Genomic DNA, 25,780 nt, shown 5'->3' with positions numbered 1-25,780 from the left:
GGATGGAAAACGAGGAGACAAAGCAGAACTGAGCAGAGCAAGGTCTCTGTGCTCCCTCCGAGAGGCTTCTCAGACCCCAGAATTGAAACCATCCCTGGGACTCAGACTCTTTGACTTATCACTATCAATTACTATATAGATTAATTATGATTATCATCCTTAATATAATTATTAATAATGATAATCTTTAGTAAAATTATTGTTGCAATCATCAATATGGTTAATAATATTAATTAATAAATCATTTATTATTCAACATGTATTTACTAAGTGTCTTCTGTGCTAGACACTGTACTGAATTCTGGGGATAAAAATATACAAAATCAGGATTAGAGATCAAGAACAAGAGGTGACCTTACAGGCCATTTATTATATTATTATGATCATATGTTATTCTATATTCTATTCATATATATATAATTATATTAGTTAGCAGTTACACAAGTGGTTTACAACTTGCAAAAGACTTTACAAATATTATCTCATTTGATGTAACATCCTTGGGAGGTAGGTGCTTTTACTATCCCCACTTTACATATGTGGAAACTGAGGCAGAGAAAGATGAAGTGACTTGACCAAGGTCTCATAGTTTCTAAGTGTGTGAGATCTTCCTGACTCCAGGTTTAGCACTTTATCCATTGCCCCACCCAATTGCTTCACTCTAATCTCTTTATTTTTACTGATGAAGAAACTGAGGCCCAGGGAGATGAAATCTCTTTTTAAGATAACCCAACTAGTGAGAAGAATTTACTCTAAACCATATTACTTGCACTCATCACACAGTCTGCTCATTTTCCTCCCGTTCTAGTTCCCCTTTTTGGGTTGTCTTTTCTTATTAGGATGTAAATTCCCTAAGGGCAGGGACTATGTCTTGATTAGTTATATTTGTATTCCCATTACTTATCACACTACCTGGCCAATAGGAAGTATCCAATCAATGCTTTGTTATTCATTCCAAATTTGATCCCCTTTTTATTGAATTCTGTCAAAATACTATAATTTCTCAAAACCATCTATCCTGGTAAAAGTTTGATTTCTTTAGAGAGTACTCAGTTTTCACATATCAGTAAGAAATTAAGACTCTGGAGTATCTGTCTCTACTGTTAATTAAGATCTCAGGAGGACAATGACCAAAATACTGGGAGGGTGGTCCTGCTAGGAGAGCCATCAAGAGATCCTATAGTATTGTACAAGGATAAGAGTCTTTGAGGACCAGTTTGGGCAGAGATATTGTGCAACTTCCATGGGTAGACCACAAGAGATGAATAATTTTCCATATTCTTTGTTTCTGTATAAAAATCAACCTTTTCCCAGTGCAAAGGGTGGTCATTTCCTGAAATGGCCTCTGCCTTGAGGTTTAAAGGTGAGATCTTAGTGAATAAAACTTAAAAATGTCTAACCTATACTTTCTGTCATTTTATTTCAATTCTATATTTTTAAGGTTTTATAGTTTTAGGGTTGACAATTCAAATCTATCTTCAGATACTTACTAGTTGTGTGATCCTGAGCAGGTCATTTAACCTTGATTGTCTCAGTTTCCTCCTTTGTAAAATGAGCTGGAGAGAGGAATGACAAGCTATTCTGGTATCTCTAGCAAGAAAATCTCACAAAAAAACTCACAAAGAGTTGGACACAATTGAAATGAATGAACAAAAAATAACAACTACTGATACATTGATTATGATTGATTTTCAAAATCTACCCTTCCACTTGTCTGGCTCACTCAGAACTCGGTCTTTGCTTGGATCTGGGATTGGCTTTCTGAGGTTTCTGTTTGATTTTTCTACAGTCCTTCTCATGGAGCATGCATTCTTCGAAGGAGGTGGGGGGAGATGTAATAGGTTGGATTTATCACAAATTTATTATTGACAGGAATTTTTTTTAATGTTTGTATTTGTGAAACTTCATAGGAAAGGGGCAGCTAGGTGGTGCAGTGAATAGAATGCCAGTCCTGGAGTCAGGAGGACCTGAGTTCAAATCCACACTCAGACACTTAATAATTTACCTAGCTGCATGATCTTGGGTAAGTCACTTAACCCCATTGCCTTAAATAAATAAAAAATTCATAGAAAAAAAATGAGAATGTGTACTTTTTTTCTCTAAGCTCCTGAATGCCATATATCCTAAGGGGCTACAGCCTTCTTGGCCTCAGAGGTAGAATTACAATACTACACACCAGTTCCCTCAGTGTGTATGTTGGGACAAGCAGATGCTGAGATTTTTTTGCCAACTCTTAAGAATCTGTAAGCGCCCCCCCCCCCCATTTTGATACTAAATATATTCCTTTGGATGTAATAAGGAGGGACCTAGTTTCTAGAAGATATTTGTCCTGATTCTAATCCATCAGTTCCTATCCCTGTCTCATATACTTTTTACTACTCTGGCCTTTTATTCCTGTTTGCTTCTAAGTGAAGTGTGTTTGTGTGTGTGTGTGTGTGTGTGTGTGTGTGTTTATGTGTTGTGTGGTGATAATCGAAGTAGAATGGGGCCATGGAAACAAACCCTCCTAGCAGGAAGGTGGGGATATTTAGCTATGTGCACACCTAGAGCATCAGTTGTCATAGAGTCTGAGGCTAATGGATCTCTTGAGCTTAGGATTTCTGAGCTGCAGGGAGCCAGGCCAAGCTGGCAATCCCAACTGTTTGGCATCAAGATGGTGAGGCCCTAGAAATGGGGCTACCAGGTTGCCCAAGGGGAGGTGTATTGGTCCACATCAGAAACTGAAGTCAGTGGTAAAAGCAGACCCATGAATGATCCTGACCTTTCTAGCTTGAATGAGATAAGAGACCTGATCTTTAAAAAAAAATAAAGAGATGGGGTTCATCAATATGGGGAAACTCCTTGTGTGAACATGCCTTCCACTAATGCAGACTAGCAGCTTGTTAGTAACTTCTAACCCTAGATCAGGTGCTCTTAGCCTCAAATTTATGAATTTATTATATTTAAAATATTTTGATAAATGTTTTCAGTATAATTAATAGTCATGTATTTTGTACAGTTAGAGAAAGAATTTGCACAGTTAGAGAAAGAATCCATTGGCTTCATCAGGCATAATGAAGAGGGCCCTTTTTAAAAAAAAAAAGGTTAGAACTGTCTGGGATCGGGGCGGCTAGGTGGTGTAGTAGATAAAGCACCGGCCTTGGAGTCAGGAATACCTGGGTTCAAATCCGGTCTCAGACACTTAATAATGACCTAGCTGTGTGGCCCTGGGCAAGCCACTTAACCCCATTTGCCTTGCAAAAATCTAAAAAAACAACCAAAAACAACAAAAACAGACTTGTCTGGGACCCTGAGGGGTCTTTGAAGCCCTCGTTGCCCAGCTCCCTAACCCATGTCTTCTCACTTCAAAGCAGCTTCTATGAGTCATCAATGTCATTGTTATGCTGTATTATAATGTCATATGACCCAATGTTCTAATAGAGTTTCAATGATTTATTGCGAACAGAGAAATGGCTCATTCAGAGGCAAAAGGGTTTAGTAGAAAAAGGCAAATTTGGGATGCTGAACATGTCGTCACAGGACCAGAACTCAATTTGTAATCCTGTCACTTATTAATAAGCTATGTGACCTTGGTCAAGTCATGTTTCTTCATCTGTAGAAAGAGGGGGTTGGGCTACATGGTCTAGGTGCTATCCAATCTTGTGACTGATGAGATTATGCCATGAGATTTAGTTGAAGAAACTGGGATGTTTAGCATGATCAAGGGAAGACAGGGAGAACATGATAGTTGGTTTTAAATAACTGAAGATGGTGAATGTGGAAGAGGGATTCAAATTATTCTCTTGGATTATAAAGAGCTGTGGGTCAAAGTCCCCAAGTGGCAGATTTATCCTTGTAGAGAAGGACACCCCAACAATTAAAGTTCTTCCCAAAGGGATTTTGGAATGTTGTGTGTTCTTTCCCACTGGAGGTATTCAAGCAAAGTGATCCACTTATAAGGTACATTGTGGTGGGAATTCTTTCAGGTCTATGGTGAACTCAGTGGTCACTGATGTTCTTCCAAATGCTTAAAGTCTATGGGGAAAAGGTATGTATGTCTCATCATTCTCAACTGCAAAATGAGAGGTTAGGAGAGCTGAACCAGGTGAACTCAAGATTCTTCAAGCTCAAAATCCTATGATCCCATTATTAAAAGATGGGGACAAGAAAAACTAATTTTTAGTGCTCATTCTTAATTTTTTTTTTAGTTTTTTTGCAAGGCAAATGGGGTTAAGTGGCTTGCCCAGGGCCACACAACTAGGTCATTATTAAGTGTCTGAGGCCGGATTTGAACTCAGGTCCTCCTGACTCCAGGGCTGGTGCTCTATCCACTGCACCACCTAGATGCCCCACATCCTTAATTTTCTAAGGGGGCTGATGACATCATAGGGTGATGTCTAGACTTGGTGCTAACTACATTTGGAAGGAAGGAATGAGCAGACAAGTGCTTTAGGGTTACCTATGATGGAGGCTAAGCCATTCTTTCACCTGAGATATTCTCTTATTCTATATCAAACAAAACATAGTCTTCAGAATCAATTCAAATTCCAATCTTGATCTTCTCATCTCTCTGGAAAATTCCTTCCACTTAAGGATGCAGCTTAACTCAGCCAAGCACTCATAGTTCTCTTTCCTAATTACTTTTTACCTGTATTTGTCATATTGTTGAGATCATGCCACACGAGGACTGGTGGAAGCAACCTATTTAAAGGACTAGACACTTCTTAAGGAGCCATAAGAGAGACCACAGTTGTGGTACCAGAAGATACATCATAGACCATCTACTCTGAACTCCTCCTTTTACACAAGAGGAAACTGAGGTTAACCAACTTGATCAAGTTCACCTCTGTCTATGATGTGATAGAGAAATCCTAGAGAGTTGTCTGTGGTAGAGAAGTTAAGGATCAGGTCACACAGCAAATACCAGAATTAAGATTTAAATGTGTCTTCCTGAGTCCCAGTCTGGAATTCTATTTATTCCTCCTTTCTGCCTCTATTCTACACAGGTTAAATATCATGTGTCCTTGGGGATATTCATATTTATTTCAAAAAATCTTTATGGCTTTTAATTAACAACCATTTAATATGTACACATTATTATCTCATTTGTTCTTCACAATAAATCTGGGATGTAGATTATTACCCCCATTTAACAGTTGAAGAAATGGAGGCAAATAGAGGTAAAGTGACTTGTCCAGGGTCACACAGCTAGCAAGTATCTGAAGCAGACTGGAACCGAAGTCTCTCTGAGTCCAGATTCAGTGCTCTATCACCCATTGTGCAATCTAGTTGCCTCTAAATAATTAACCATTGACATTATCAGGTTGGGGGGGGTCATCTTGTGACATAAGCAAAAAATATAATTGGTTCAAGAATTGAATATGCAATATTTTTATCAAGTGTTAGAGTTAGAAGGCGCCTTGAAAGAAAGACTATCAGAGCTGGAAGGGGCCTTAGAACAGAGGACGTCAGGGCTGGGAGGTGTGGGAACAGGGATTGTCAAAGCAAGGAAAGGGTCTTAGAAAAGGTGATGTCAGAGCTGGGAGAGAGAGGCCTTAGTAGGAATGCCAGGGTTGGAAGAGGGTCTTAGAACAAGGGATGTCAGAGCTTCCAGGGGCCTTAATGATGTCATATTGCTCCTTCCTCATTGGTATGGAGTTCTATCATAGCTAAATTGTCCCAGCCTCACTTTGTCTTGGGAGTACAGGGCTCAATTGGCACGGAGCTCTATCATGGTTGTCATTCCAGCCTCACTTTGTCTTGGGAGTGCAAGGGTCCTGAAAACCTCCATTTACCTACCAGGGATCATAATTGGCATAACTTGCTGTCTCTCAGTTCAGTCAAGACTTTAGTATCTGGACTGCTGTTCCCTGGGCCCCATCTCCCAGTCAAAAGAGAAGACTACACCCAAATGTTATTATACAATTCTGTATTTTTAGTGGCTTGTTTACAGAACTTGTTCATTTTTAAAATTTTTAACAAAGTTCGTCAATCTCTCATAGAAACTTTTTTTTTTCCGTACAGTACATGAGCCCAACGAAAAGTGTTCACAGGTCCACTAGCTTTGAGTACAACAGGATTTCTGTGTTCGAAGACTAGACTAAGTGCTTTTTCCAATCCCGTTCCACTAAAGCTAAGACTAGCACTCTATGAAGAGTAGTTCACGTTTGCCTAGACCTCAGGATAGCGTTGGTATCGACAGTAAAAATAGGTCCATTTCCATGGTTCGCTTGGTTCTGACGGGGCTATGATGGTGAAACGAAGGTGGTCTCTCTAATCCAGGTTCATTCCTTTTTTAAAATTGGTCACTGTTAACTACTGCCAGAATATAAAAATACCTTCATTTGGATAAAAATGTATACAGTGGAAAACTCTTCGATGCATAGCCTGGGTGTGTGGAAAGGTTAAGTATTCCCCGTCAGGGTTCGCCTGGGCCATTTGGTACGGAGGGTCCGCTTGGATGACCGAGGGGCCCATGGCCAGACATGTTAGAATTGCATTCTCTGGAACAACCTCAAGTGTTCTTGCATTCTCCCTGTGGCTTCCACAGAGTCACTTCTTATCCTCCCTCCTGGAACTCTCTAAGCCCCTCATCAATCATATCTCTCTTAAAGGCAATCCACTTTCTCTGCCTCTGGCTGTCCTGATTTAACTTTGGATTCAACCAATGGATCAGACAGTCTTAATGGAGAGGTCAAAAAAAAATTCAAAAAGGAAAATGTCAGCTCCACATGCCACCCATGTGGGGAAAACCTGAAAGAAACCTACAAAACTTACCACAGCTAAGAAGTTGGATACCATTCAAATGGAGATGTTGACTTTGAATTTGATGGTCTTTGAGTGAGTACACTGGAAGAAGGATCTGGGGAATGTTCTGGCAAGAGCAGTTGTGGCTTATTTGCCCCTCCCTACTGATGCTTGTAGGCTGAGATTCTGGTCTCTGAGATGAGAACCTCAACAAGTCACAGAGGAAGGGACTGATCCCATCCTTTCCATATTCCCCAGATCCAGCTTTCTAAACTTATGGTATTTGAGCTTTGAATGTTGTCCAGCTACCTCAAAAAACTAGCATGTGTCAAAATTTCTCAGTCTAGCCCCAAGGCTAGAAGGATGATGAATTCTGTGGCTTTGTCAGGAGATGAGGAAGGAGATGGCATCTCATCCTAGGGAAGGGTAGAATAATGGTGGTTTCTTACCCTGGATATGCCCCACATCTCTTGGGGAAAATCTCCTAGGTGTCATGAACTGGGATTCCTTATTTGTAGGCCAAGGATTTATCAATATCTGTGTTGTCTCTCTTCTCCCTGCTACCCTCTCCCCCGGACTGGGTTCCAGCCTTCCCTCCAACCCCTTTGCCCCTTCCCCACCTGCACTCACACACAGATCACTCTGGGGATTGGGAAATATGTTTTATCCATGGACGGTGCTTGGCTTCTGTGGATTGCAGGTTTCTAACTAGAGGAAGTGTAAGGAAATTTTTAGGTACCATGCTATATCTCGTTCAGGAAGGACTCTACTGCCGACATTTCTACAACATATACAACGGCACATAACATTCGATGTTACAAGGGGTTTCAAAAAACATACCACCAGAACGAAATATATACTCGATGGCATCAAAGTTTTCATTTAGAGTCTTTTGGGACTTTTTTTTTCCTTTTTTTTTTTAACAGTCTTGGAAAGGGCAGTAGTAATGCACTGTCTCACAGACAAATATGGGGGAAAAAACCCGCGCTTCAGAAGTTACTCCATTTGGTCAGTCTCATAGTGCTTTGTGATGGCTTTGAACAAACGTCTTCTTTAATCTCATCCAGTGGCAAACTACAAGACTTCAGAGACCGTCTGTCTCCGGACAACTGCTACATCGTCCTGACTTATAGCTCTCTTGAATATCAAAGCAGCTTAAACCGTTAATAAATTCGAAAGGATCCTTTATTAAAATAGCTAAAAGAGGTCTATAAATATTTTCTTTTTTTTTCTTTCTAAAAGAGTTCTGAGTTTTCCCAGCGAGGATGAAATGGGGATGAGCCCACCACCGCCTGCAGGGATGTTGGTCAGGGTTGAAGAGAAGACCTGACTCTGAAACTTCCCACCCATCCCCTCAAAATTTCATGGAATTAAAAAAAAACCCCACAAATTACAGTCCACAGATAAGAGTTTGATCATTCTGTTTTGTCCCCTTCCCAGAGGGCCTTGCCACTCAAAGGAGAGTGGGGAGTAGGCTCTGAGTTTCAGAATTCCCACTCCATGGCTTCCTCTCGGTTGGCAGCCCTCTCTAACCGGTGGATGATGTTGTTCAGGTTGGCCATCTTCTCGTGCCGCCGTTGGGTGTTGGGGTTCGGCTTGGTGCTGGGGTGCAAGGCCCCCCCTGTCTCAGCGGAGGGGCTGGAGCTCGGCACTTTGGCAAGGGTGGCGCCAGGTGGGGAGGGAGAGATGGGGGCCGAGGAGGAGGGCACGGGTGATACGGACATCATGAGACCTGGAGAGGAGGCTGCAGAGGGTGAGTTCAGGGACACCTCCAGGCTACAGCGGGAGGACTCAGAGGTGGATTTAAAGCTGATGGGGTCAGGGTGCAGCCGCTCCCCATCCTCAATCTCTTGGGGCAGGTGGAGGAGGGGGCACTCAGGGGTGGCGGGGGCCTGGTGGATGGTGCTACCATGCAGGAGGGACCCAGAGGTCCTCTTCTGGACTTCTTCCATGCCCAAGGGCTCGGGCAGCTCTTCTTTGAGGCTCGGGTCCTGGGGCTGGCCCATTTCTGCCTCCCCTGAGTCCTGAAGCCCCAAGCCTTCCTCTTCTTCCTCCCCTTCTTCCCGCTCTTGTTTGATGACGATCAGAGTCTTGCTCTGGCCAGGGAGAGGGGTGAAGCTGTCACTGGCACCCTGGAGTTCCAGCTCCTTCACCGCAGGTTTCTGGTCTTCAGGTTCAGAGTCTGGGCTCAGTGGGGTGGGCCCCTGATGGGCATGGTTGACTGGCGGGAAGTTGGGGCAGCTGCTCTGTTCCAGGTCGGTGTCATTGTCCTGGGTGCCCTCCACCAACATCTCTCGCCGCATTCTGGACCTGGGAAGAAACAAAAGTCAGCAAGGAGGCCAGGGAGCTAGAGACGGGCTGTCCGCCCCAGTCCTGTGGCCCCCAGATGCCCATGGTCTGGTTATTCTGAGCAATGCAAGTGAGGAGAGCTGGGGACCATTTCTGCTGGAAAACAGATCCACCCATTTCTTCAGAAGACACACCATCTATTCTACTCCAGCAGATTTAAGTCAATAAGCATATCTTTAAAAGCACCTACTGTGTGCTGAAACTGTACTAAGCTCTGGAGTTACAAAGAAAGGCAAAAACCTGAATCCTGCTCCCAAAGAGCTCAGAATCTAATGGTTCATACTGTAGAACAAGAGAAAGTCCAAGCTGGAAGGGAACCTTAGAATATCAGAGCTGGGAGGGGTCTTAGATTAAGGAATGTCAGAGCTGGGAGGGGTTTTAGAATAGGGGAATATCAGGGCTGGGAGGGGTCTTAGAACAGGGGATGTCAGAGGTGGGAGGAGTCTCAGAATAGAGAATATCAGAATAGGAAATAATCTCAACCTTCTCATTTTACAAGACAGTAAACTCAGGCCAAGAGATGAAGACTGGACCAGGGTCACTGTGATCTCATGATTGGCAGATTCTGGGCTGGATCCCAGTTTCCCCACTCCCAGTTCAGGGCTCTTTCCATGCCCCTAAACACCATTCTAAACTGCCCCCAAACAGACTGAAACCAGCAGCCCAGAGCAGGAGGCTGTGAACCAGGCCAATCCTTTGTCCACTTCTGTTTGACTCCCGGGGTGGGGCTGATAAGGTTAAGGGGGTAAATTTTTCACCTGGCACTGTTCCCCCAATCTAGTTGGGATTTGGTCTGGGGCTGCAAAGTCTTTTCCTATTATTAGGAAGGATATTCTGCTCTATTTAGGGAAAAGAAAAACCAAAGAACCAGACAAGGGTGTGGAGAAAGGGTTGGACTTGGGTGTTAGAAAAATCTGGGCCTAAATCCTGTGGGACAGGATGTGTTTGACCCAAGGCAGGCCACTCAAGGTCCTCCTAATAAGAGGGCTGGCTTAGGGGGTCTCTAGGCTTTCTTCCAGCTCAGGATTTGGATTATTCACACCACTGCCAGGGCAGATAATTAAATGGTGGTAAAAGAGGGGCTGGCCTGGAAAGCTTCCCTTCTGGTCCTTTGGGGACTTTGGGGCCTTATGCTGTCTTTGTCTTTCATCCCTGGAGTCAGAAAAATCCTTTTGGATGGGGAGAGAAGGTGGTCTGGACTGCTGAAATGACTCAGGGTGGGGAGGAAGTTGGTTATTTGAGACTCCCAACCTCTAACCCAAACCTCTTCACTGTACAAGATGTTCCAAACACTGGTCCACTGAGCGATGAACCAAGACGTTATCTCAACTGGATGGATTTGATTTCTCAACTACAGGTTCCATGTCTACCCACCCTCACTCCTATCATTGCTTATGGGAGAAATTAGCAGATTTATTTAGAAATCGGGGGAAAAAACCCCAAAGCATTAGGCTCAGAAACAGAAGAAAAGAATCTATTCCTAACCCCAACTTGACTCTCTCCTCATTCATTCTATCCAAGGACCCCAATTGCCCCCCCTACTCCTTCTATTTCTTCACCTAGCTGCTCCCACCCTCATCCTTTCCCTCATCTAGACTCACCAACTCCCTCCATCTCATCCATCCCTTATATCCGCCTCCTAGCCACCCCAGTCCTTCAATCTTCTGATCAGATGCTGTTTTCCTCTAGTCATCAATCAAGCCAGTCTTACCTACACCGTGTCCTGACTCCAACTCCCCATTCCCTCTACCCTCCAGATCCCAGCCACTACTATTTATTCAACCAGATTTATCCAACCCATCAACTCATCAGATCCATCTCTCCATGCCTGTACCTATTTCCCCCACCTGATTCATTCTTTCTTCTGCCCCTATTGACCTCACCTTCCCCTTCTCATCTATCCCTCCATCCACTTGACCTGTTACCCATTTATTTATCCCTCCCTCTTATGATGCAAACTGCTGCCCTTCTTCCATCTCCTGACTCAGTTATCCACATTTCCCCCACCTTGTTCCTCTATTCATCTGACTCAGACAATCCATGCTTCTCTCCACAGCTGTCCTTACTTGTCTTATATGTAACCCTCCCAGATCTGCTATAAAAGGAGACAAAATTTCCAAAGATGCAGTACTCAGACTCACAGTAGAGGCTTAATTAATTTTTTTAGGCACCTAAGATAGAGGTACAGAGGATAGAGGGCTAGGCCTGGAGATAATCAGACCTGGGTTCAAGCCTGCCTCAGACACTATTTATTCTCTCACTCCCCCCTTGCCCATCTATTCCCTTCACTGTCTTGGTCATGACCCCAGAAACCTTCATTCTGAATTTAACATTTATCCCTGACTCCCATTATTTGGGGTTCCCTCCATTTACCCTTACACCATCTATCCTTCAGTCTTCCTGATTCTAGTCAACCCTTCTTTCCATCCATCCCTCTTTCCTCTGATCTCAGCTACCTTTATTCACTCCACCCTATAACTGTTGTTCCTCTCCAGTCCCCAGCTGCTCCAGCCCCACCTTCAATGTTGGAACCCCCAAATCACCTGTAATTGTGGAACCAGTTGATGACGGTGTTGGTTTTGAGGTTAAGTTGGAAAGAGAGCAGCTCTATAGTCTGTTGGGATGGGTAGGGCTCCAGCTGGTAGGCCTTCTTCAGGGCTTCCTTCTCCTCTGGGGCCAGGACCACCCTGGGTTTCTTAATCTGCAGGAGGCTCAGGTCCTGGGGCTGAAGTCCAGGGCTGGGACACTCGGATCGCGTGATGGGAGATTCGCTGTCGGAGCCAGTGCTGATGAGCCCGTAGCGGCGTTTCAAGTAGGCTGAGGAAGAAGCCCAGGATGGGCAGGTCTGTCACATACCCATCCTGATTCCCCTACAGCTAATTCTAGCTCCAGGGTCTCAGGAATATTAAGAACAAAAACCATGAGCTGGTTTCTTCTCCCCTCCTCCCCTTTAGAATGTAAGCTCTCTGAGGGCAAGGCCTTTGGTTTTTGTCTGTACAGCTCTTGTGTCTAGTATGCAGCAGGTACTTAATAAAGACTTGATTGGTTTGGGGGACCTGTGATGTCGCTCAGCGAGGGGACTGCCGATGAAGAAACTCCCTCTAGCATAGCCACCTGCGCTATAATTTGTAGGCTGAAGTTTGCTGCCTGGGGTTCAGAAAAGTTAAGTGATCATACAGACAATGTAGGTCAGCGGCAGGACTTGAATTTGGATTTTCTAGATTCAGAGGCTAACTTTCTGTCCACTGTCTCACTTTGCATTTCACAGATTAGATCATTAGTATGGAATTTTCTGTTTCTTGAATTGAATCAGAACTCAAGAGAAGGAGAATGGGGTGGGAGTTCACTTGGAAAATGGGCAGCACCCATAATGACCTTAAGCTACTACCTGAGAAAAAGAGTCATCTTTTTTAAAATAGCATTTTCACAGTTAGGTTGTGAGTCATGGGATACTGGAGTGTCTAAAGAAATTGCGAGTCTCCCAAAGATAATGGAGGTACCCATGGTGGGCATGCATGAGGAGATGGCAGCAGATAGCTTATCTACCTATCCACTCATAATCATCATCAATCTATATCCAAACATCCATCCCTTTCTACTCAATTATCTATCTTTCTATCTATCCATTGTCAATGATCTAGCTCCCTATACTTTATACTACCATTTATCTATCTACCATCAATCAATGCATCTCTCTATCCAATTATCTATTATCTGTCTTTCTATCCATCATTGATTGGTGTATCTATCTATCTATCTATCTATCTATCTATCTATCTATCTATCTATCTACCTATCTGCCTATCTACTTATCCATCATCAATATATCTATATCTACACATTTTTATATCCAATTATCTACCTCTCTTTCGAGCCATCATCAATCAATGTATCAATCTCTCTAGCTAATCATCTATTATCTTTTTATACATCACCAGTCAGTGTTATCTATCCATATTTCTCTATCCAATTATCTATCCATCCATTTAAATATCTATCCATCCATCTGCTTAGCTATTTATCATTGATGTAGCTATAGCTATCCATCCATCCCTCTCTCTATCCAATCATCTATCCACCATCAGTGTGTCAATTCAATCATCTAACATCTGTCTATCCACTATCAATGTATCTATCTTCCTATCCAATCATCTGTTATCTGTCTTTCGGTCCATCAACATTCAATGTATCTATCCATATGTCTCTACTCAATTATCATCCAATCATCCAACCATCCACCTATCTGTCTAGCTATCTATTCCTCATCAATGTATCCATACCTATCTCTATCCAATAATCTACCAATTCTATCTGTCTGTTATCAATAAATGTGTCCATCTAATCACCTATATTTCTATCCATCATCAATCAATATATCTATTGATTTCCCAATTCAATCATATCTATCTATCCATCATCCATCCATCCATCCATCCTTCATCCATCCATCCATCCATCCATCCATCCATCCATCCATCCATCCATCCATTCTTCATCCATCCATCCATCCATCCATCCATCCATCCATCCATCCATCCATCCATCCATCCTCCATCCATCTCTTATTCTCTGACTCTGTCTCTCTCCACAAGAAGTGATTTTATTTGCATAGGGATTTCTCTATGAACAAACTCCCTCTCCCAGTGTAGATCAGTAGCTGCTCTTTGCCTTATCCCCTTATCCAGACTTGTCTGGACCACTGAGAAAATTCTGTGACTTGCCCAGACAGGATGGCTCTGAGGCCTTCCTATGCTCCCAAACTAACTCTCTATTCATTGTTCCACTCTGCTTTTCCAAGAGATATCAGCAGGAAGATAAACACATGGAAAGGAAAATGTGATGAAGGGAAGTGTCGCAAAGTATAAGTGAGGTGAAATAGCCCTTCCTCCTACCCTGGATTCTCCAACTCTTTAAAGGAGAAAGGATCTAGAGTAGGGCCTCTTCATTTGGGGTTCCCTAGATTACAGGAGGGCTGTGAACTTGTAAAAAAAATTACATCTTTATTTTCACTGACCTCTTCCTTAACTTCCATCTTACTTAGATTTGCCATCCATTAAAAAATGGAGGCAACAAAGCTATTCTTTTTTTTTAATTTATTTTTTATTCTCATTTTGTACAAATGTTTTTTTTACATTAATAAAATATTCTTGTTTACAAGTAAACAAAATACCCCTCCCCCCATGAATATAGATAGACCTGCTTGGGCAAAAAAAAGTAAAGGGGGAGAAAAAAATTAAAACAAAAAAAATAATAGTAATAATTATAGGTATGGCCAGGTGGTGCAATGGACGAAGCACCAGCCCTGGAGCCACGAGCACCCGAGTCCATATCCAGCCTTGTAAACCCAACAATCACCCAGCCATGTGACATGCAAGCCACCCGATCCCCACTGCCCTGCAAAAACCAAAAAGAAGAAAAAAAAAAGACCCAAAATAAAATAAACTAGTAATAATAGTAGGGGTGGCTGGGTGGCAGACAGAGCATTGGCCCTTGAGCCAGGAGCACCTGGGTCCAAATCTGGCCCCAGACACCCAAAGATCACCCTGCTATGTGGCCCCAGGCAGGCCACCCAGCCCCACTTGCCCTGCACCCTCCCCCAAATAATAATAACAAAAAATGTGCTTCAGTCTTTGTTCCAACACCAACAACTCTGTCACGGGTGGATCACATTCTTTATGATAAGTCCATCACAAAAGTTACTTCCATATTTTTCCACCGTTGCCATTGCTGATCGCAACTCCCTCCTTTCTTATTTCTCCACTACCATGTACTATATTTTCTCTCTCCTTTCACTCTGACTCTGCTTTGGGGTCACTGAGTGGCGCAGCAGACCGATCCCTGGTCCTGGGGCCAAGAAGCCCTGAGCCCCCATACCACCCCTTAGGCCCAGAATCCACCTGGCCCTGTGGTCCTGGGAAGGCCATCCAATCCCAGCCCCTTGCAAGAAGTAAAAAAGAAAATGTGTTATATCTGGCCACTCTCCCCCCATGGTCCATCCTCTCCTCCATGACTCACATCACCCCCCTTCCCCTGTCCCCCCTCCTTCTTACTCCAGATGTCTATACCCCATTGAGTATATATGCTGTTTCCTCTCCTAGCCACCTCTGATGAGAGTGAAGATTCCCTCATTCCTCCTCGCCTTCCCCTTTCCATATCATTGCAATAGCTCATTGTAATAAAAAAATCTTATTATGTGAAATAGCTTGGACTATTCCCCTCTCCTTTTTCTTTCTCCCATTCCATTTCCCTTTTTTTCTATTGACTCCATTTTTACACCATATTTTATCTTCGAATTCAGCAAAGCTATTCTTCTGAGAAGAACCTGTGGGCTTCAGTGGACTGCCCAAGGGCCTCAGACATAAAGGGGGTGAAGAAAGCTTGGCCTGGGAGATGACCTCCCAAGTATCAGGTGGGAAGGTTGGTAGGAGGATGGGGACAAGCACCATATTGGATGGGAAGGACTGGATGGGCTGCGAGCTGTGTCAGTGGAGGGAGTGCAGGGAGTGACCCTATTGCCACTATTGCAGAATCTTTGGAATACTAAATCATCATCATAATGATGATAATGGCAATAATAATAATAATAATAATGCTGAGAAGCAGCTTAGAACACCAAGTTCTCTACTCATCTATCTCTACTCAATACTGGAGGTATGTTCCTGGGCAAATCATTCAGCTTCTTAGTGCTCTTGGGCATCTTTCCAGACTATAAATTGAAGAGCAAGTGCCAATCTGCATTGGTGGAGTTTGTTGCCTGGGAGAGTTCCCTACACCAATGGACTCCCAAGACTAGCTCCCCATTAACCTAGACACTCTCCCATTCCATGTTTTGCCAGCTTTTTGGGGTCATAGATTTGGAGTTGGAAAGGATCATAATGGTTATCTATTCCAAATCCCTTCCTTTTCTAGAGGAAGAAGTGGAGGCTTGGAGAGTGAAATCATTTGCCCAAGGTCACACAGGAAGGATGTGGCAGAGTAATGATTGGACCGATGCCCTGTTCAGGGGCTCTGGGTAGTAAGGAGGGTGTTTGTGAAACAGAGAACACGACAACCTATTTCTATGTTCTTACTGATACGAGTTTTATTTTTGCTAGAACCTAGGCCTACTGATTTGATCTGCTTCTCAGAGGGGAAACTGAGGCCCAGAGAAGAGCATGTCTAACTCAGGATCCTTCCTTCCTGTTCTGCTGGCTGAGACTCACCTTTCTTTTCCATCTTCTTCATGTCCCGGAGCTTCTCCACATTGTGGGGGTCATTCAGCCAGAGCTGCATCCTCACGAAGGGTTCCCTGCCCTTCAGGCTCAGCTTGTGCCACGGTTTGGGGCGGGACAGGAGGTCCGACACTGAGCCTTGGGTCAAGCCTAGGATGCTCTCCCCAAAGAGCCGCTGACCTAGGGGTGGAAAGGGAGGACTCCATCAGGGTCCCAGAAGTCCTCTGGTGGGGGGAGATGTATATATTTCATGGCTCCCCTTAAGGACCCTCCCCCCCCCTTCGCCAGAGTTAATAAGGGCAGGTCTGGTCCAATAGAAGCTCATCCCTGGTGATCACTCACTGCTGAGTGATCACTGTTAATGAATTTAATGACAACTTTTTAGAAATCTTATACAAAGAAATAAATGAATAAAAAACTGCCTGGTGGGGTGGGCAGGGTGGGTGACTGGCCCAGGTTTACACAGCTCACATGGGTCAGGGGCCCAGTGATCTCATAGTTACCCAGCCTCTTTTCTCTCCTTCACTCTTGGATGGTTCTGCCTTTCAGTTAATAAGGGGCAGAGTGAGGAATCAGTAATCAATCAACAGGCATTTGCTTATTAGATGGACTAGTCCTTGTTCTCTAGGCCCTAAGACATGGAGATCTGAAGACTTCTCCATGCCCTGGGTCTGGGCTGCATCGGAACCTTAGAAGACCAGACCAGGAACATGGTGAGATGCAAGGGGCGACAGGGTGGAGTTGGAGGGCCTGGGCTGGGGTCCTGCTCCTGCCATTGACCCTCTGTAGGGTGACCTTGGGTCAGTCACCTCTTTGGGCCTCAGGACCCTCACTGTTGAAGGTCGGACTGTATGGCGTCTGAGCTTCCTTTGGCTCCAGAGTTAAGGCTCCAGAAGTCAAGGCAGAAGCGGCAGGTGCTAGTATGCCATCTTCTGGGCTGTGCCGGGGACTGGGAGCTCACATGTAGACACATGCACCCTTACAACACACACACACACACACACACATACGCACACACACATAATGCAGGCACAGCTATATACACACAAAACACACATATGTAATAAATAAGGCATACAATATACAAATGCACAATTGCTTAGTCATTTTTCTGTCACATCTGCCTCTCTGTGACTATTTGGGGTTTTCTTGACAAAAATAATGGAGAAGTTTGTTGCTTCTTTCTCCAGTCCATTTTACAGCTGGGGAAACTGAGGCAAAGTGGGTTAAATGGCTTGTCCAGGGCCAGACAGCTAACAAGACCAGATGTGAACTTGGGTCTTCCTGATTCTAAGCTCAGTGGTCTCTATGCTCCGCCACCTAGCTGCCCGAAATACATAACATACATGTAATGCACAGACATACACCCCCCACACATTCACAATACACAGCACAACACACATGTACACACCACATACGTTACACTAACACAATACATGCAAACAAGCAACGCATACACCCATGCAATGACACACTCACCGCACACAATATACATATAACCCGCACATAATACACACATACAGACACACACACATAATATAGTCATGCAAGCACAACCCGACATAAGCAGCACGCTCATGCTACACAACACGCACGTGTGCACACACATCATAACGTAGTTACAAGCACACACACGCACACACAGACACCAATGCAAGCACACATATGCGAGAACACACCGACCACGCACACATGTCCACCTGCACATCCACGTATGTGTCCACACACACACACACACAGAGGCTGCGCGCACCGCCCCCACGCACACCCACACCTCTCCTGGCCCTCGGGACCCCCGGCCCCCCCCCCCAGCCCCGTACCGAGGTTGTTGTCCGTCAGCACCTCCTTGACCTTCTTGGTGATGGCGTAGGTGTCGAGCTCGGGGGACAGGGCCACCATCTCCTGGATGCCCCCGGGGGCCTGGCCGCCCCCCGAGAGCTTGGCGGCGCCCCCCGCCCCCCCGCCCGCGCCGCCCCCCGGGGCCGGGCCCGGGCGGCCCTCGGGCCGCTGGTTCTCCTTGCTGCTCTCCAGGCTGAGCCCCGGCGGCTCGTGCGAGCTCCTCTCCGGCTCCCCGGGGCTGGCCGGCGGCGACGGCGTGGAGCGAGCCTCTCCGGGGCTGCCTGGGGTCCGAGCCGGGCCCGGGGGGACACAGAGACACACAGAGACAGAGACACAGAGAGACCGGGGAGAAGAGAGTGAGGCCCGCGGCGCCCCACCCGCTCTCGACTGCCCCTGCCCTCGGGGAGCCGCCGGCCCGACGGGGGGCACCCAGCAAGAGCCCACCCTGGTCCTTATGGTCGGCGGAAGAAGGGGGGGAGGGATGGAGAGATTCAGAGAGAGAGAGAGAAACAGACAGAGAGAGAGAGAGAGAGACAGAGAGAGAGAGAAAGAGAGACAGAGAGACAGAGAGAGACAGAGAGAGAGAGAGACAGAGAGACAGAGACAGAGAGACAGAGAGAGAGACAGAGAGAGAGACAGAGAGAGAGAGAGAGAGACAGACAGAGAGAGAGAGAGAGAGAGAGCAGAGAGAGAGGCAGAGAGAAAGAGAAAAAGGAGAGAGATCACACACACAAAAGAGAGGCAGAGAGACAGAGACAGAGAGATCATCAGGATTTAGCTTATAAAGTAAGGTAAATGGGTTTAAAGTCCATAAAGGGAAGATTTCTTCTGGGGCAATGGAAAGGTTCCAAAGCTCTGGGTCCAAATCTCAAGTCTGACAATCCTTGGCAGTGTGACCCTGGGCAAGTCTCTAACTTCCTGAAGCTCAGTTTCCCCTGTAAAATGGGAGTTTGGACACTATGGCCCCAGGGATCTCTTCCAGCTCTGGGTCCACTGACTACCTGTGAAATCTAGGGCAAATCCTTTCCCTTCCCTGGGCTTCAGTTTACTCATTTGCAAAATGAGGAGTTGCGCTCTATCTGGGGGCCATGAACTTGTTCTAAAAATTTTTTTTCATCGCTAGTTTTCTTTGCATTTTATTTTATGCATTTAAAAACACAATGTTTTTTTTGGGGGGGTTGTAGACTTCATCAGACTGCCCAGAGGGTCCATTATTTGAAAAATAGTTGTCTCCATGAGGGAGGGGCCTGGATGATCTGAGGCTTCTTCCTGTTTTCAAGTCAATGATCCTTTGCCCTACAGGGTGCCCCCTCTCCAGTTCCCCTTTCTGCCCTCAATACATCCCTCCACCATTTAATCTCTGAGAATCCCTGGCTCCCTTCCAAGCTCAGTTAAAATGCCTCCATCTACATCTGGCCCCTTCCCAACATCCCAGCTGCGAGCATTTGTCCCCTAAATGAACTTGGGCCTCTTGTATGGATGTGTTCTACCTATTAGAATGTAAGTCACTGAGGGCAAGGCCTGTTTCAGTTTTGTCTCTCTATCCCTATGGCACCTGAATATCCATCAAATAATCCATAAGTGATTCTGAAGTGCCTACGGGCCCAGAGCTGAGATGGCACTGAAAGACAAAGAATAAAAACTCCTCCTTGTAAGGAGTTGATGTTCTCAAGGAGTAGATCCTAAATTCACATTTAAATATATATGGGTATAAATGTAAAGGGAGTAAATACATAGAATACATACAGTTAAATCAAGGGATTGTGGGAGGAAGGGCAAGGGCAACTGGGGGATCAAGAAGGGAAGGAAGGGTCATCACAAGGCAGAAGGAAGGAGGTCAGCCAGTGTGAAGGCTAGTTTGGCTGTATGCAGGAGGGTGAGTAATATCCATGGGATATTAATATTAACAATAATTATTAGAACTAGGTGATACAATGACTAGAGTACCAGGCTTGGAATCAGGAGTACCAGAGTTCAAATTCAGCCTCAGACACTTAGTATTTGTGTGACCCTGGGCAAATGACTTAATCCTGCTTGCCTCAGTTTCCTCATCTGCAAAATGAGTTGGATTAAAGAAACAGCAAACCACCCCAGTATCTCTGTCAAGAAAAGCTCAAATGAGGTCACAGAGGACCGAAAGGACTCAACAACAAATATCCGAGTCTGGAAGGCTGGGGTGAGGTTATGAAAGACTTTTAGAGAGGCAATAGGGAGCCATGGAATGTATAGGATGGATTCAGAGGGGAGCAAGGTTAGAAGACAGGGAGATGAAAAGGGAGAACCTAGGAACAGAACTCTGGGAAACACCCATAGTCAGACGGTGTCCCACAGACGATGAGCCATCAGAAGATTCTGGGGAGGAGGAGAACCAAGAAAGAGCAAGTGCCATGAAAACCAAGAGCCAAGTGTCAAATGCAGCTCACAGGGTGAGAAAAGAGTCATTGCATCTGGCAATGAAGAGAGCAGTTTTGGGGGAGTGATGAGGTTGGGACCCACATCACAAAGGGCTGAGCACAGATTGACAAGAGAGGAAGCAGAAGCAGAGTGTGGGTGGCTTTTTCACATGGTAGGCGCTTAATAAATGCTTCCTATTTGATTAGTTGATCTCCCTGGAGCCTCTGAGGTGAGGTAGGTGCTTTGGGTATTATTCCCATTTTACAGATGAGAGACCAGAGGCTCAGAGGTGATCACAACAGGTGGGATTCAAAGCTGGGTTGCTCTACCTTCCAGTCCCAAAGTCCATCCAATATGTCACATTACTTCTCTTTTATTGAGCTCCCATTTTTTCCTTGAATGGAAGATGATCCAGAATCAAGGAAGCTGTGTGACCTTGGATAAGCCCCTTCTCTTGGGGCATCTACCGAGTTAGGGGCTGGTTTAGACACTCTTAAGACATCCCTTCCAGCTCCAGAGCTGTGATCACAGACTCCTTTGGCCCCTCTTGGGGGGGGGGGTATAGCTTTGCTTTCAGACACCAAAATAAATCTCCTGTAAAGCTGACCCTTGAAACCCTCAGTAACCCCTCTCCAGAGCTTGCAGATGTCATTTGAGTCCTGTGGCATCCGCTTATAGGGGAGCCGGGGAGACCTTCCTGCCTGTGTTGTCTTTTTAAAAAGGCAGTGGTGGGGTGGCTAGGTGGCTCAATGGATAGAGCACCCTGGAGTCAGGAGGACCTGAGTTCAAATTCGACCTCAGACACTTAATAATGACCTGGCTGTGTGGCCTTAGGCAAGCTACTTAACCCCATTGCCTTGCAAAAAAGCTTAAAAAAAAGGCAGCGGTGAGGGGGTAGAGGGGATAAGAAGAGGGTGGGGAGGTCAGTGCCTGGGCAGGACCCCACCCAAGGCTGCTGATCTATAGGATCCTAGCTAGGGATGAAGGAAAGGAGCCCAGAGGGCCCTCTAGTCACACCCATCATTTTACTTTTTTTAATCCTTTAAAAAATCTTTAATTGATCTTTATTAAGCATCTCCCTTTTGCTGGGGACAATTGTCCATCCTAATCCACAAGGTTTACCCTCAAGGAGTTTGCTTGCATGCTACAGGGGGACCACAGGAGGGCTAGGGATAAACAAATGGGGTGGGGGAGGGGCATGCAGAAGTGATGGGATGAGGAAAGGCCCCCCTCATCTTACAGATGAGAAAAAGGAGATCCAGAAAGTGATGAAAGGAGTAGAGTTGGAGGGCAGATCTGCCTCTGAAGCCAGGTCCTTGACCTCTGAAGCCAGCTCTCTTCCCTCAGATCGCCAGCAATGAAAGTTATTTTTTGGGGGGGGGGAGGAGGTTGTCTTCCCTGAGCTCCCCAAGTCTTTTCACCAAAGAACAGGAACCAAAAAACAAAAGGCAGCTCTTTCAAACCAGTTCCCCCAGAGAGGATTGCTGTGACAGCCACAGAAGAGAAAGAAAACCAGATAATTAACATAAAAAGGCCAGTGTGATTTCCATATTCGAGGCAGAATGCCAGCCACGTCTGAGGAGTTGACTTTCCGGACCATTTTTGACAAAACGTTGGAGAGATCTGGAGGACAGCCTTATCTTGTAGAACATACTAATTAAAGGGCCAGCAGCAAGTCGAAAGTGTCAGCACAGTGTGCTGGGGAAGATGTATGGGGCAGGCTGGGGAGAGATGACAGGGGATGCCTCCTTGGATGAACCAAGGCATGTGCTGGAGTTAATGAAACCTGAGGGGAAGAGGAGAAAAGGAAGAGGGTGGCAGGGAACCAGAAGGAGGAATAGAAGAGAAGGTGAGTGAGCCAGAGGCAGAGGAGGAGACATAGACAGAGCTCAGGCTGGAGGGATGGAAAAACAAGACAGTGAGACAGATCCAGAGAAAGAGAGCTTGGGCTCAGGGATGGAGAAAACGGAGAGAAGGCAAGGAAAGACAGAGACAGGAGAGAGGTACAGAGAGAGGTTGAGCTTGAGGGATGGAGAAAAGGGAGAGAGAGCAAGGGAAGATAGAGACAGATGGAAAAGAGAGAAAGAAGAGAGACAGAGAAGTTGAGCTTGAAGGATGGAAAAAGAGAGAGAAGGTAAGGTGACAGGAGAGAAAGAAGAGAAAAAGAGAAAGGAAATGAGAGAGGTTGAATTTGGGGGAAGGAGAAAAGGGAGAGAAGGTAAGATAAGACAGAGGGAGAAAGGAAAGGGAGCGAGAGAGAGAGAGAGAGAGAGAGAGAGAGAGAGAGAGAGAGAGAGAGAGAGAGATTCAGTTAGGAGAGAAGGGAGAGAAGATAAGATAAAACAGAGAAAGGAGAGATAGAGAGAAAAACACAAAGATGAAACACAAATAGAGACAAAGAAACAGCAAAATCCAGATAAAGAAAAGGTGGGGGAGGGGGAGAGAGGGGAGAGAGAGAGAGAGAGAGAAGGTAGACAGACAACCAGACAGAGTGAGACTAAGAGATTTTCGCTTCTGCTTGAGAATTCCAAGAAGACAAATACAGAAGTGTCTGGAATATTTATTATGCACAATGTGGGCATTTCTAATGAGGCGAGTTAATTAAAATAAGAGATGTGACAAAGGGTTCCTTGGCAAGTGGAAGGAGCTGGCTGCTTCTCCTCCCCCACATCCGGCCCAGGGTCCCCCCTGCAGCTCAGCCTTCCCATTTCCATGGACACCGGCCCCTCTGGGGCTGGCCTGAAGTAGGGGGAGATCCAGAGGAGGAGTTGAGACAGGGGAGTTCCCGATGGATCAGGGAGGAACAGAGAGGAGGATTGACTCTCCATCCAGGGAGAAGTGAGACAGGACAGTCCCAGAGGGGATGTTGCATCTAAACAATCCTGAAATATTAGCTACAGGCAACAACTGTATGTAGAGAAGACTCTCTGGGCTCCAGTCCCCAGCCTGGAAAGAACCATGGAGTCCTGTGCCCCATTGCTCTGCCTCCAGGCCAAGCCACTCTGGCCAGCTGGCATTTATCTGTCTTCATTTCAAAGCCTTCCAGGAAGGAGAAATCCCACCCTGGGGAGCTGGAGGGCCGCCCTCTGGGAAGCCCTCTTGAAGGAAAAGGTCCTTCTGCCGAGCTCCGCATTTGAAATGCAGCCAAACACTCCAGGGCCTGGACATGCAGCTGTGAGGGGCTGCTGCCAGTTTGGGCATTGTCTGGGACTCACTCGGTCCCCACAGGTTCCCTGAGCACTTGGCTGGATGGAGGTTCTTCTGGGTGGGAGACATCTGCTCTTACCAAGACAGAATGTTGAAGTTAAGAGAACCCAGAACCTAGTTCTCTGACACAGCACCCGGATGGCCTTGGCCAAATCCCTCCCTCCCTCTAGAGGCTTCAGTGTCTCCAACTGTAATATGAAGGGAATCAGACTAGGGTACTTCTATGGTCCTTTCATCTAGGTGACTCGGTTTAAAGAGTGATGGATCTGGAGTCAGGAACCTGAGTTAAAATCCAGTTTTAGACATTTACTAGCTGTATGATCCTGGGCAAGTCACTTAACCCAGTTGCCTTGCCTCCAGGGCCACCTCCTGATTCATATCTGGCCACTGGACCCCTGGTGGCTCTGGAGGAAAGTGAACTGGTGACTTAGCCCAGCCCCCCTCACTCAAATCCAATTCACGTGCTTGTCATGGTACCACCTGGTACCATGGCACCATTCAAGAATGAAGGACAAACATCATCATAATCCTATTAATACTGCTCTCCTTATATTCTCTTGAACTCCCAGCTACTCTTCAGATAAATTTCTGACATCTAATCACAACTCTCCCTCTTGGATGTGGGAAATTGATTTCTTAAACCTCAATATGAGAAATAATATTTATCCTCCTTAAATTTCATCTTAGATTCAGCCCAGATTCCATCCAGTCTATATGTGTCTTTTTGAATCCCCTTCATTCAGTACATTGACTTTCCTTCTTAGCTTTGTGGGGAGCAACATGTGGGTCTAGACCTTGATCTAAGGCATTGTGTGTGTGTGTGTGTGTGTGTGTGTGTGTGTCTGTGTGGTGTGATGTGTGTGTGTGGTGTGTGTATGTGATGTGTGTGTATGTGTATGTGTGTATATGTGTGCATATGCGTGTGTGTGTGTGTGTGTTCTACACCCGTGATTTTGAGTAGCTCAGACTTGAAAACTCTACTCAGAGACACAGATTACACTTTTCCTTTCTCTACATATTTCCTCTTAACATTTTCCCACATTAAGGATGGCTTTTCTGTCTGGCCAAATCTTGTCCACTTTTTAAGTCCGGCCACCTCTCTGAAGCCTGTCTGGACTACACTTGGCCACAGGAATAACAGTAATAGCATCTCTCATTTCTATAGAGCTTTAAGGCTGACATCACTCATTTATCACCTACGGAAGGCAGGGTGTGAATATTATTATCTCCATTTTACAGATGAGGAAATCAGGGCTCAGAGAAATAATAAAATTCTAGGACTAGAGATGGAAGGAACCTTAGTAGTCAATAAGTCTATTCCCTTCATTTTATGGATTAAGAAACTGCGGTACACAGAGAAGTGACTTGCCTAGGATCACATGGTTAAGGAATGTCAGAATTTGGATTTGAATCCAGGACCCTTCATCCTAAAGCTTTTTAAATTCCAGCACATTGCTCCCTGTTCTGTGCTCCTCACTTGGGAATGCCTTATGCACTACTTTGTGGCATCCCTTAAACATTCGGATATATTTATTTGTTTGTTTGTTTGTTTGTTTATTTATTTATCTATCTACTTATCTATCTATCTATCTATCTATCTATCTATCTATCTATCTATCTATCCATTCATTCATTCATTCATTCATTTATTTATTTATGTTTTTGCAAGGCAAATGGGGTTAAGTGGCTTGTCCAAGGCCACACAGCTAGGTAATTATTAAGTGTCTGAGACTGGATTTGAACCCAGGTTTGACTCCAGGGCTGGTGCTTTATCCACTGTGCCACCTAGCTGCCCCAAACATTTGGATTTATTTCAAGATTAACATGGGGTTAGGTTGGTGTCCATGGTTCTGTGCCTCAATTTGCTAATGTTATTCAATCATTTCAGTCTTGTCTGCAACTCCATTTGGGCTTTTCTCGGCAGAGACACTGGAGTGGTTTGCCACTTTCTCCTCCGACTTATTTTATGTATGGGGAAACTGAGGCAAATGGGTGAAGTGACTTACTCAGGGTCACACAGCTAGTAAGTGTCTGAGGCTGGATTTGAACTCCCA

At 45.3% G+C, this 25,780-nt stretch overlaps 1 protein-coding gene across 2 annotated transcripts in view; it reads right to left on the bottom strand.

Moving 5' to 3' along the window:
• Nucleotides 1-5,768: 5,768 nt before the first annotated feature.
• CUX2 (cut like homeobox 2) overlaps nt 5,769-25,780 on the bottom strand; it is a 277,255-nt gene continuing 257,243 nt past the window's right edge. Inside the window, exons 20-23 of one of the 2 annotated variants that reach the window (XM_074205699.1) lie at nt 18,107-18,406; nt 16,278-16,466; nt 11,619-11,892; nt 5,769-9,036 (exon numbers count right to left, since the gene is read on the bottom strand). In XM_074205699.1, the coding sequence (XP_074061800.1) occupies nt 8,211-9,036; nt 11,619-11,892; nt 16,278-16,466; nt 18,107-18,406 (1,589 nt within the window). In that variant the 3' untranslated portion in view covers nt 5,769-8,210. The remainder of the gene's footprint in view (nt 9,037-11,618; nt 11,893-16,277; nt 16,467-18,106; nt 18,407-25,780) is intronic. The other variant, XM_074205700.1, reaches the window with a different exon arrangement.

The sequence above is a fragment of the Macrotis lagotis genome, chromosome X, assembly GCF_037893015.1.
Source record: "Macrotis lagotis isolate mMagLag1 chromosome X, bilby.v1.9.chrom.fasta, whole genome shotgun sequence".
In the NCBI taxonomy this organism is placed as follows: domain Eukaryota; kingdom Metazoa; phylum Chordata; class Mammalia; order Peramelemorphia; family Peramelidae; genus Macrotis; species Macrotis lagotis.
This window is presented reverse-complemented; position numbering and strand designations above follow the sequence as displayed.